Genomic DNA, 13,859 nt, shown 5'->3' with positions numbered 1-13,859 from the left:
AAGCACTTTTGTGGTTACCAAGGGTAAAATGGATTTTCACAAGCACTCACACATACACACAAATTTGAAAAAAAGGGTCATATGTGAAGCTGCCACCCAGGTAATTATCCAGTGTTTCGCGGTTCTCAGAATGAAACCAGAAGATGGAGTAATGCAAAACTATCTGATGATGAAGCTAGCTGTATACACAGAGTGTGACCTCCTGAGTTATCAGATGGAATGGGTCTTTTGAATAATAGAGGATCATTACCAGGTGTTAGGAAAGTGTAAGGGCTTCCCTGCTGTCTCAGCAGTAAAGAACCTGCCTACCAAAGCAGGAGATGCAAGTTCTACCCATGGGTCAGGAAGCTAACCTGGAGAAGGCAATGGCAACCTAGTCCAGTATTCTTGCCTGGAAAATCCCATGGATAGATCAGAATTGCTTTTATATATCTGCTGCTGCTGCTGCTGCTAAGTCACTTCAGTCGTGTCCGACTCTGTGCGACCACATAGATGGCAGCCCACGAGGTGCCCCCGTCCCTGGAATTCTCCGGACAAGAACACTGGAGTGGGTTGCCATTTCCTTCTCCAATGCATGAAAGTGAAAAGTGAAAGTGAAGTTGCTCAGTCCTGTTCCACTCTAGGAACCCTCAAACTGTTTTCCTTAATGGCTACAGTCAGATACAACTTAGCAACTAAACAATAACAACAAGGAAAGAGATGTCATGGAATGTGAGGAAAACACATAAAATCATTCCTGTATATATTTGTAGGTATTCCAATTTCTACTAATTGCAAATGAGAGCCAAAGCTTTTCTAAGATAAGGATTTAGCCTAGGTAAAATGTAGTTCAACCACATATATTAAGTATTCTGTTTTTACATTAGATAGATTTAAAGCATTGCTCATTTCGTTTAATATCAATTGATTATTTTATCACTTGGTTATTTTGTGCACAATGTACAATTCTAAATCACTCAAATCATCAAAAATGATTTTCCTGCATGAAGTGCATAGTATTACTCAATAAATGGCCAGTCTGTTGTGTTGAGTTCCTTATTGGTCCTTTAATGCTTTCTTGACAATGAAGAAAACCAAAACTCAAAAAGAGAGTAAAACACTCCCCCTCGTAAAAAGATTTTCCTTCCTTTTCCCACACCCTCTGATAACTCTCATTCAAACCATGATTGGACTAAGTGCACTAAAATCTGCCTGAATATGCCCATATATCTATGGACATATTGTCAAGGTGAATATCTGTGAGAAATAACTTGTGCAGCAGTGCTTTATAGCTGCCATGAAATTTGGCAATTTCCTTTTGACCCAGGGACCAATGAGTTGCATAGTTTTTCAACTTAATCAGACTCCTTGGTTTCCCTGGAGGCTCAGATGGTAAAGAACTTCCTGCAATGCAGGTGACCCAGGTTCAATTCTTGGATCAAGAAGATCTCCTGGAGAAGAAAATGACAGCCCACTTCAGTATTCTTTCCTGGGAAATCCCACAGACAGAGGAGCTGGAGGGCTACAGTCCACAGGGTCGCAAAGAATTGGACACAACTTAGTGACAAAATAACAAGACTCCTTGGTGCCTGGAGAATCCCACATTCTACCTTGAACTCAGTTTGTAACTTCAGTTCCAGGTAGGAGTTGACCTGCTTCTTATTCTTTTCCTTTCTACGGGTATGGCTTTCAAAATCCAGTCTCAAAATCAGTCCTGGAGAGTTGTTTTCACTGCCTGGTTATTAATTATTATTTTATAATATTTTGGCAAAGAATTAAGCTACTACAATGTTCAGAGATCTGTCCATTTAGACAACTCAGACATGGGTCAGTGGAGATCAGGACATAACCGTGCACAGAACTGCCTTTCAGTAGTTTCTGTGTTCCAATGTGTGGAAACATATGCCTACCTCAGATTGTTTGCGGCGTTGATCTTGCTTTTGCCTGTGACATAAAAACATGGCATGATTGTGAAATAAAGTCTGACTATAATCTTCTGAGTTTGTCATGCCACACATTCGGCAAGACTGAATATTTAAGAGGATTCAAGGCTGTACAATGGCCATTGTGCAGTGCTGTAAAAACTAAATTTAGTAGGCTAAAATTGTTGTGGCATGTTCTATGTCTCTCCAATAATTTGAGAAATTCCTTTTAAGTAAAATTGTATTCATCTGAACTTTCAGTTCTGTATTGTCATACTGTTATTTTTCTTACAACTTTAAATGACTTAAAATTTTGTTTTATTTTAGAGCTCAAACCAGAAATAGTTTTTCTTTTTTGTTGTTGTTCCTTGAATAACATGATTCATTGTAATTAATAATTATAAATATAAGTTGATTAGTAAAATATAAAATATTATATACTACCTTTAAACCAAAACTTATGTTGCATTAACAATAGAATTGCTTTCTCACAGTTGGATAATACTGTTTATTTACACACTGAGTGGGAAGGAACTATCCTTATACACACAAAATGAGGAAATAACCTCCAGGTTACAATTAAATGTCTAATAGGCATGTCCATTACAATCATAACATTTGCAGATTGCCAACAGTATTTTAAACAAACTTAAGTTCAAAGATTTCTGCTTCCATTTTGACACTATTTGAAGCACTGATAATCAGGTTTTACTAGTACTTCAAATCTGAAAGACATTATGCATATCTTTCTAGGGCTCCTGCAAAGTATTTTTGCATCACTATTATATTAATGCTAAAACTTAATGAAGAATGTACATGGGAATAGACAGGAACAGTCACTTGAAAAATATTTAAAAGTAGAAGGGACAAGATTCTGTAGAAGATTTATGTTAAAAAGAACCAGAAATATTCTATTTAGTCTTATTCTTTATAAATTCATTCAATAAAAATTTAAAAAAATCATCCAACAAATGAGATTGAGCAACAAGTTCTTTCCAGACTTTAAGAGAGATGAACAAAATTTAATCTCTGGCCTTGATGTATTCAGAGACAAGTGGAATAAATCTGTACAAGAGCAATTGAAAAAAATAATGTTGTAAGTGCTATAATGGAGGTTTTATGTGGTCTTAAAGAGGGAGTATTGGAGATAATGGACTGAGGGTATGAGTGAGAGAAAATGCTGTATGAAACTCAAAATTTAGAAGAAGGTATAACTCACGAAGTGAGGTGCCATTGGTGATTGGAAGATCAGTTGAACAGGGAGACAAAAAAGAGTTTGCATCTTTTATCTCACATGTTTAAAATAACAGGACAATAGACCCAACATGGAGTCACTTAAGCTATGAACCACTTCCTCAACTGAGACGTATAGTTCTGGCCCTTCTAGAAGTGAAATTCTAAACTAGTCAATTAGGAATTGCCTGATCAGCACTAGTTACTCCATCTGCCTGATAGACCCCAGTTCAGTTCAGTTGTTCAGTCATGTCGGACTCTTTGCAACCCCATGGACTGTAGCACACCAGGTTTCCCTGTACCACCTCCTGGAGCTTGCTCAAATTTATGTCCATTGAGTCGGTGATCCTATTCCCTAAAGGAAAGTAGCCTGGCAATACACCCATATTTGCCTCATACAACTTCCTTGTTCCTTTTCCCTCCTGGTGAGGAAAGTCTTTCATTTTCGAGTACGGCTACTCAAAGGTCCTTTCTATCTGCTACATTGGGTGCTGCCCAATTTAAATAAAATTTTCCTTAAAATGAACTCTTAATAAATTTTAAAGTACACCTCAGTTTTTTGTTTAACACATAGAAGTGGCCTTGGAAATAGCAGGCAACTTTTCGAGATCTCATTTCTAAATTAAGGTTAATATTGATTCTATCAATCTTTTGTTGTAAGGAGTAAACAAGGTATTAATATGAGAAGTTAAGTAAAACTCCTAGCACAGAGTAATTGCTAAATTGATTTTTATTTCTTTCCTCTACCACTGAACATGTGAGTGATGAGCCTTCAGATGATAATCGTCACCAATCCTGGAACCTTCCAGATGAACCAGATGAGAACCCAGACACTGTGGAGGAGACACAACATCCCAGCTATGCCTTGTTTAAATATTTGACAATTCAGAGTCCCTGGATGTAATAAATCATTATCTAATATAACTTGTTGCTGCTGCTGCTGTTAAGTCGATTCAGTCGTGTCCGACTCTGTGTGACCCCATAGATGGCAGCCCACCAGTCTCTGCCGTCCCTGGGATTCTCCAGGCAAGAACACTGGAGTGGGTTCCCATTTCCTTTTCCAATGCATGAAAGTGAAAAGGGAAAGTGAAGTCGCTCAGTCGTGTCCAACTCTTCGTGATCCCATATCCAGCATCAAATAACTAGAACACACCCCAAACTCAAAACATTAACTCTAAGTCTGGATTTATTGGTGAAGACTAGAAATGACTGGGGGCTTTCTTGATAGCTCAGTGGGTAAAGAATCCGACAGAGGAGACACAGGTTTGATCCGTAGTTTGGGGAGATCACCTGGAGGTGCAAAATGGCAAGCCATTCCAGTATTCTTGCCTGAAAAATGCCATGGACAGAGGAGCCTGGCAGGCTACAGTCCAAAGGATCTCAAAAAGTTAGATATGATTGAGCGACTAAGCACAGAGATGATGAGGGTCATTCAATAAGCATATAGATTTGTAAGTTCATTCTTTGAACAAGACTGGAAAGATTGAAGTGCCTAATAGCAAGTGGTTTAAATATTCACTGTATGTCCCAGGTCAATACAAAGGACTTCAGGCCAGGACTTAGAGAAACACCATTTCTAGACATGGGTCTAGGAATCGGAGATCTCAGAGTCAGTAAAGTAAGCCTTAGAGAAAAAATAACTAGGATTGTAAGTCTGTGTGATTATAGAATAGAATGTGAAAGAGTAAGACTCATTGATGTAGTAATTTTACCTAATTAAAGTTTTCTTATCCTTACTTTAAAAGATGCTATGAAGCTGACTCAGTTGGAGTTTATAAGGAGTTTGGAATACATTTGAAAAAGGCTATTGAAGAAGATTATCACTAACAATGTAGATTTTGTGACATAATTATTAATGCTCACAACAACAATGATTATAATATATCACTCAACTCTTTGTCATAGTCCAGATTGTTCATCAGAATATTGTTCCTCCTTTATCATGCAAAATAATGGAGATGAAAAGACAGGAACAACGCCACCAGCATCAGTCTCCTGTCATGAAAATCAACTACAACACATCAGGGAGTAACCAAAGGCATGTTCAAAATAACGGTTCATATTGTCTATTGTTAAGGTGGAGAGACAATGCAAAAACAGCTAATATTTAAAACAGTGATCCAAGTGAGATATTTAAAAACCTGTAACATGAGTGCCAACTAGTTTTCAGACTATGCATTAGAAAGAAAAGAGAAATTACTGCACAACTGATCACATAGGAACTGAAGCTCTTTTCTTGCCACATCAGTCATTACACAAGACTTCAGAAAAAAAAATGCAGCAAAAATTAGAAAGAAATTAACTGCAGAGGACAATTGAACACAGTTGTGCATAGTAAAAACAAAACAAAACAACAACAACAAAAAAACCAAGTAAACAACTGATAAAAGAAAAGAAAAAGAAAATATTAGAGAAAAGGAAGGTATGACTGAAGACAAAGTTGGTGGTGATGACTTCACATTAGAGAAGAAACTATTATTCTCATACTTCAATGAACAAAGAAAAACTGGAACTGAATTTAAAGACATACTGAGTTGAAGAGTTTGATAGGAGGGAATCAATAATTCGAGGATCTCAAAAAGAATGTATTTCCAACGCAAAACTGTGTGAAGTTAAGAAAGCAGTCAAGAATAATCTCAGGATTGAATTCTAGAAGTTATATGTGATTAATAATATATAATTCTTCAAAATCCAAAAATTTATTGTCAAACTGAAGTAAGTAATTTAGACATGGTTCTGAGAAAAGAAAAAAGGGATATTACATAGTGAGAGGTGTAATAGACACAACCAGCACATTTCAGAAAATAATATATCAAAAATGTGTATACTACAGAAAATTCTGTGAAACTAAATGTTGGTCATGCTGAAAGAGGTTCTTTCCAGTTAGTTTGTCATTCTGTGACTCTGCCACAGTGCCCTAACTTAAAGAGAAGCAGTACTAAGGCAAAATTAGATATCTATTAGCCAAATTGGTACCTACCCAATAGCCTTTGGAATGATCTCAAGGTAGCTACCAAGTAAGTACACCAATACCATACTGGACAATCCAGTCAATTTCCTCTCAAATGGGTGATCAGAAAATAAAGAATAATAGTGAAATAGGTATAATAGTAGATGCAAAATATATAGCCACAGAGAGATAGGAAAAAAAGAATTAGAAACACAGTTCAGTTCAGTCGCTCAGTCGTGTCCGACCCTTTGTGACCCCATGGACTGAAGCACGCCAGGCCTCCCTGTCCATCACCAACTCCCGGAGTTTACCCAATCTCATGTCCAGTGAAATGGTGATGTATTCCAACCATCTCATCCTCTGTTGTCCCCTTCTCCTCCTGACCCTAATCTTTCCCAGCATCAGGGTCTTTTCCAATGAGTCAGCTCTTCGCATCAGGTGGCCAAAGTACTGGAGTTTCAGCTTTAACATCGGTCCTTTCAATGAACATTCAGGACTGATTTCCTTTAGGATGGACTGGTTGGATCTCCTTGCAGTCCAAGGGACTCTCAAGAATCTTCTCCAACATCACAGTTCAAAAGCATCAATTCTTCAGTGCTCAGGTTCCTTTACAGTCCAACTTTCACATCCATACACCACCACTGGAAAAACCATAGCCTTGACTAGCTGGACCTTTGTTGGCAAATTAATGTCTTTGCTTTTTTTTTTTTTTTTTACCTTATTTTGCTTTAATATCCCAAAATACTTGTGTGAATGGGACTATGCTGCAAAATGAGAGAATCTGTAGACAAGTACGTCTCACTCTGAAGACAGAACTGATTGGAGAGAAGGCACCAGAAACTGCGTTTTGCTGGATGACATGTAAACATTAAATGAGGGAAAGGCTCACCAAGGAGAAAGGAATTCTCACTGTCACATCACGGGGCAGATCCTAAGGATGGACACTGGCCTCATAAACTGATGCTTAAGCTCCATCTTCCAGTGTAGTGTAAACTGGTGCTAAGGAGACAAACACCCACACAGCAGCAGTGCACGCGGGCACGAAAAGGAACTGACAGTAGTTTAAGCCCCTGGGATCTTTCTTTTCTCTTTCCCACATGGCTCTTGCAGGCATATCAATTGGCAGAGCCTTGGAACTGTACCATTTGTCAACAACTGGTTAGTGGAAAAACCAAATCCTAAAAAGCCTGGGTGAATACACTTTGTTTCTGTCTGTGCTCTTCAATCAGATGACTCGGAGGGCCTGGGGTGGAGGGACGTACCACATCTGGCCTGTCTTCTTAGGTGATAACAGTGGGTGCAGTGCGTCCCGTCTTTTCCTGGAGCTGGGACACCTTCAGGGCAATGGAAATAAGGGGGGCCAACATGACCTGGGGGTCCTGATAGATCTTGGCGAGATCCTTCTCGTAGCTGTCGATGTACAGTCGGATGGTGGCGCCCGCGCTCCCAGTGCCGCTCAGTCGAAAGATGATGCGAGAACCGTCTGCAAAAAGGAGCCGCAAGCCCTGATTTCTTGAAATGCTTCCATCCACCGGATCGCTGTACTCGAAGTTATCAATTTTCTCCACGGTGTAAACTTTGTCACCCACTGGAAACTGTTTCCCCACGAAGGAGCGATCAGAAATCAGGGCCTCCAACTCCTTCATCATTTTGTTTGCGCCCTCGGCTTCCACCTCCTCATAATCATACCTGGTGAAGAAATTCCGCCCATACTTTTGCCAGTGATCTTTAAGAATGTCCTCCACACTCTGTTTGCGGGTGGCTAGGATGGAGAGCCAAGCAAGGACAGCCCAGAGACCATCTTTCTCACGGATGTGGTCAGAACCAGTCCCGAAGCTCTCTTCCCCACAAAGGGACAGTTTGCTTGCATCCATCAGATTCCCAAAAAACTTCCAGCCGGTTGGGGTCTCATACAAAGCGATCTTTGTAGCATTAGCCACCCGGTCCAGGGCACTACTGGTGGGCATGCTGCGTGCGAAGCCACGGACCCCGGTTTGCTGGAAGTATGGAATGCTGAAGATGTTGGCAGCAATGACAGCCACAGAGTCTGAAGGGTTCACGAAGAACCCGTGCTTGCCCAGAATCATGTTCCGATCCCCATCTCCATCAAAGGCAGCCCCAAAATCATGCTCCCCTGTCTTCATAGTCTCCACCAGGTCAGCTGCGTAGGTGAGGTTGGGGTCAGGGTGGTGGCCTCCGAAGTCCTCCAGGGGAACGCAGTTCACTGCCGAGTTCGCAGGGGCGCCGAGTTCTTCACAGAGGATTTTTTTCACATATGGTCCCACGACTCCGTGCATGGCGTCTATACGGATCTTTAGTCGGTTTGGACCAGAAAGCAGTTCTTTCAGCGCGTTGAAATCAAAGATGTTTCTCAGCATTGTAGCATAAGCTTCCACTGAATCCACAATTTCCACTGTGAAGGGTTTGAACTTGTTTTCCAGGTCAAACTGCTGCTTTCCCAGAACCCCAAGGTCTACGTGCAGGTCAGGGCAAATTGCATATTCTTCGATTGTCTTGCTGATTTGGAAAATTTTATCAGTTATTGCTTCCGGGGCAGGACCTCCATTGGCAATATTGAACTTGATTCCAAAATCTCCATTGGGTCCTCCTGGGTTGTGGCTGGCTGTCAGAATGATCCCACCGATGGCTTTGATCTTTCTAATGATGCATGACACAGCAGGCGTGGAGAGGATCCCATTCTGTCCAATAACCAAGCGACCAATTCCGTTGGCGGCGGCGATGCGGACGATGAGCTGGATGGCCTCCTTCATGTAGAACCTGCCGTCCCCGCCCACCACCAGGGCGGCCTCCTGCCGCTGCGCCGGCTCCACGGTGGAGATGATACTCTGGATGAAATTCTCGGCATAGTTGGCGCTGCTCTGAAACACCTTCACCCGCTTCCGCAGCCCGCTCGTGCCCGGCTTCTGGTCTTGGTACGCCTTGGTCTTAACGGTCACGATCTTCACCATGGTGGCGACTTGCTTCCTGGGGCCGAGCGGACTCTGCCAAGCGAGGGGCGGCCGGAGCTGTGGCTGCAGCGGCTCTAGGATGAGAGCGCGGACGGGGTCGGGGCCACCAATGTCTTTGCTTTTTAATATGCGGTCTAAGTTGCTCATAACTTTCCTTCCAAGGAGTAAGTGTCTTTTAATTTCATGGCTGCAGTCACCATCTGCAGTGATTTTGGAGCCCCCAAAATAAAGACTGACACTGTTTCCACTGTTTCCCCATCTATTTCCCATGAAGTGATGGGACCAGATGCCATGATCTTAGTTTTCTGAGTGCTAAGCTTTAAGCCAACTTTTTCACTCACCTCTTTTACTTTCATCAAAAGGCTCTTTAGTTCTTCTTCACTTTCTGCCATAAGGGTGGTATCATCTGCATATCTGAGGTTATTGATATTTCTCCTGGCAATCTTGATTCCAGCTTGTGCTTCTTCTAGCCCAGAATTTCTCATGATGTACTCTGCATATAAGTTAAATAAGCAGGGTGACAATATACAGCCTTGATGTACTCCTTTTCCTATTTGGAACCAGTCTGTTGTTCCATGTCCAGTTCCAACTGTTGCTTCCTGACCTGCATACAGGGTCTCAAGAGGCAGGTCAGGTGGTCTGGTATTCCCATCTCTTTCAGAATTTCCCACAGTTTATTGTGATCCACACAGTTAAAGGCTTTGGCATAGTCAATGAAGCAGAAATAGATGCTTTACTGGAACTCTCTTGCTTTTTTGATGATCCAGTGGGTGTTGGCAATTTGATCTCTGGTCCCTCTGCTTTTTCTAAAATCAGCTTGAACATCTAGAGGTTCACAGTTCATGTATTGCTGAGGAATCGCAGAGAGAAACACAAAAAATGGCTGAGTCATAAGAAAGAAGAGTCACCAGAATAAGAAGCCACCCTCTTTCTGTGGCACTTGCAGGCTATGGGGAGTGTGTGGGTCGGGGGTGTAATCAGTTGCTCAATGAGATTACTGATCAAAACTCAATGATTTGGGATAATCTGCAGTATCTGCAATGTAACTCAGAAGTATGGTTCATGTCAGGAATCAAGTTCTTGATGAATTTCTAAATTGCAAAATAGAAGTGGTCCAAGAATCATGATATTTGGATCCTATGCAAATTCTGCTTGCTGGACTATTCTCCAACATAAAATTGACCAGTGGGTTGCATACTCACTTAGATCCAGTCCTTTCACATTTTTTAAGAAAATCATCAGTACTTTGAAAAAATATGTCATCTAACATATATTAATAAATATAATGTTCAGTTCAGTTCAGTCGCTCAGTCATGTCTGACTCTTTGCGACCCCATGAATCACAGCAGGCCAGGCCTCCCTGTTCATCACCATCTCCCGGAGTTCACTCAGATTCATGTCCATTGAGTCCGTGTTGCCATCCAGCCATCTCATCCTCTGTCGTCCCCTTCTCCTCCTGCCCCAAATCCCTCCCAGCATCAGAGTCTTTTCCAATGAGTCAACTCTTCACATGAGGTGGTCAAAGTGCTGGAGTTTCAGCTTTAGCATCATTACTTCCAAAGAAATCCCAGGGCTGAGCTCCTTCAAAATGGACTGGTTGGATCTCCTTGCAGTCCAAGGGACTCTCAAGAGTCTTCTCCAACACCACAGTTCAAAAGCATCAATTCTTTGGCGCTCAGCCTTCTTCACAGTCCAACTCTCATATCCATACATGACCACAGGAAAAACCATAGCCTTCACTAGACGGACCTTAGTCGGCAAAGTAATGTCTCTGCTTTTTAATATGCTTTCTAGGTTGGTCATAACTTTTCTTCCAAGGAGTAAGCGTCTTTTAATTTCATGGCTACAGTCACCATCTGCAGTGATTCTGGAACCCCCAAAAATAAAATCTGACACTGTTTCCACTGTTTCCCCATCTATCGGTAAATGCAATGGTTAAATATATTTCAATATCAGTTCAGTTCAGTTCAGTCACTCACTCATGTCCTACTCTTTGCGACCGCATGAATCACAGCACGCCAGGCCTCCCTGTCCATCACCAACTCCCGGAGTTCACTCAAACTCATGTCCATCGAGTCAGTGATGCCATCCAGCCATCTCATCCTCTGTTGTCCCCTTCTCCTCCTGCCTCCAATCCTTCTGAGCATCAGGGTCTTTTCCAATGAGTCAACTCTTCGCATGAGGTGGCCATTGTACTGGAGTTTCAGCTTTAGCGTCAGTTCTTCCAGTGAACACCCAGGACTGATCTCATAGGCAGATGTTAACTTTTATTCATATGCTAAATCAGGTGTTTGAAGCATAACCATTGAAAGTTATTATTAAGTGAAAATAATAAGTAAATCATATTATAGATTTGTAAGTATTGAGATATTAAAGGAAAAAGTAAATAAATTCATTGACATTGATGTTCACGGTAGCAGGTACTAGGCTGAGTGCTGAGTGAGTGCTCAGTTGTTTTTGACTCTTTGTGATGCCATGGGTGGTAGCCCACCAGGTTCCTTTGTCCATGGAATTTTCCAGGCAAGAACACTGGAGTGGATTGCCATTTCCTACTCGGGGATCTTCCTGACCCAGGGATCAAATCCGCATCTCTTGAGTCTCCTGCATTGGCAGGCGCATTTTTTACCACTGTTCCATCTGGATAAAAAGAAATTTGCTTTCTTCTTAATATGTTGTTTTATTCTGTAATACACAGAAGATATTTTATAATTATGAATACTAGAAAGAGTCACCTGAAGCTTAAAATTAAGGAAAGAAAGACAATGTCTTGGTTAAAGTACACGTACATGTTTTTTAGTATGTTGGGGATTATCTGCTTCAATCCAACTTGAATATTAATTCCTATCCTTATAGTAGGCTAATGCATCTCAAGTTAAAGTACTGTTTTAGGACCTCCTCCCCAATTTGGCTAGATGTCCAGTGATGCAATATGGTTCTCAAGGTAATCTAGGTTCTTTCTTACAGAAATCTTGAAATGATAGCCAGAGAGTTAATATGGAGGGTGTCAAAATACTCTCAAGCTTTGATACCAACTAAAGACCAGAATAATTGGTAGATAATACACATATTTAACACTGTTTTCATCACATGAAGGGAGTGACACTCTCTTCCTAGTCACCACCCCTCTTACCTGGTTACTGCTATAATCTCCTAACCAGCCTCCCTGTTTACATTTGACACCCTGCAGTCTCTCTCAGCAGGACAGCCCAAAGCGAGTTTTTTCAATTATAAGGATTATTTCACTTCTCTACTGCAAACTCTGTAACAGTTTCCCATTCCATTAAAAAGAAAAGCACAAATGGTACCAAGAAGATTTTACATGATCTTTTCTGCTCCATCACCCACTCCCTTTTTCTTTGCTCACAGCATTGGAAACACTCTGGGCTCCTTACTGTTTCCTGAGGACAGTGTGCAAACTCTTACATTAAGATCACTAGCCCTGCTGTTCTCTCTGCTGGGAATTCTCTTGGGTCAAATACTATCTGCAGAGCTGAGGTCCCATCCCCTTCTGGTTTTATTTAAATGCTACCTTCTCAATGAGGCTTTCAGTGAAAATCATTTTGTAAATTGTAACCAGCTCCCAGTACGATTCAGTCAGTCTTAATTTCCATTACCTTGATTCACCTTTCCTTTTTCTACAGAATTTTACATATTTTAATTTCAAAGTAATTCACTTATTTATTATGTATAGTGTTTACTGTTCACCTTTACCTACTAGGATATAAGCTCACAAAGGCAAAGTGAGCTTAGTGTGTTTTAATCACCAGTGTATCTCAAGTATAAAAATTTGTGCTTGGCATACAATAGGCACTCAAGAAATAGTTGATGAAAAAAAGCAAATGGGTAAATGCATCTTTTCTTCATGTTTAAATGAAATAAAAGGAAAGTGTAAATTTATTAAACTAGAGACAATCAGGCAAAGGTTTCTCAAGAGTATTTTTACAGCTTTTTATACAAATATGTTATCACTAGTATTCCAGGTTATCCCAGATAACCTGGAAAAGTCATTCCAACTTTCCAAAAGATATAGGTATGGCAGAGTTAGGTGGATAACTCCCAAACTCTGTGCTCCCTCTGGTTGTTTCTAGGAAGAAACTGCCTACCAAGGATTACATTTTTCTGCTGTGTGATCAGTTCATGCCAATGGAATTTAAGTAAAATTATGTATATCAACTCCTAACCAAGGTGACTATGTAAGTGAGTGTATTTGTTTCTAAACCATCTCTTTACCTGTTTGTCAGTTGGGAATAGAGAACTCCCTACATAAGAAGATAGAATATCATCAGATGAAAAATCCTGGGTCCCTGAATCACTGCATGGAGGAAAGACACCCTACCAATTAATAATACCTATATTTGATTGCTATGTAAGTAAAGTTACTTAGCATTGAGAATTTATTGAATATAGTAGTTGGTATGACTTTAAATGCAAAAAATTATTTAGTTAGGCTCTAAAGTTGAGTATCACATATTTGCAGATGATCACTATTAATACAAAATTCTTGGTCTTCTAGAATTTCACAGTTCAAATGCCCAGTCAGAAAAATCTAATTTCCCAGAACAAATCATTATTGCTGAATGACATTTGCAGAGTCAAATATTTGAGGAAGCTATTCTAATGCATAAGAAATATAAAGTCTGCTTTTACAACCAGAATTTATTTATAATGTAATTATAAGAAAAATGTAGCAAATGAACTAGATGAGTGTGGGTAGAAGTACTTGCTAAAGGCTTAAACCACATTTAGTTCATATGAATGACTAATAAAGGACTATATAAAGAAATTATGGTATGAAAGAAGAATCTC

General features: G+C 40.4%; 1 protein-coding gene across 1 annotated transcript; it reads right to left on the bottom strand.

Moving 5' to 3' along the window:
• Positions 1 to 6,790: 6,790 nt before the first annotated feature.
• LOC128067329 (phosphoglucomutase-1-like) lies at positions 6,791 to 9,150 on the bottom strand. Its single transcript, XM_052660316.1, has one exon. The coding sequence runs from the start codon at positions 9,051 to 9,053 to the stop codon at positions 7,365 to 7,367; it is 1,689 nt and encodes a 562-aa protein (XP_052516276.1). The 5' UTR covers positions 9,054 to 9,150; the 3' UTR covers positions 6,791 to 7,364.
• Positions 9,151 to 13,859: the final 4,709 nt, after the last annotated feature.

Source organism: Budorcas taxicolor, chromosome 22 (genome assembly GCF_023091745.1).
Source record: "Budorcas taxicolor isolate Tak-1 chromosome 22, Takin1.1, whole genome shotgun sequence".
Classification (NCBI taxonomy): Eukaryota; Metazoa; Chordata; class Mammalia; order Artiodactyla; family Bovidae; genus Budorcas; species Budorcas taxicolor.
Note: the sequence above shows the minus strand (reverse complement) of the source record. Positions and strands in the feature narration are given on the sequence as shown.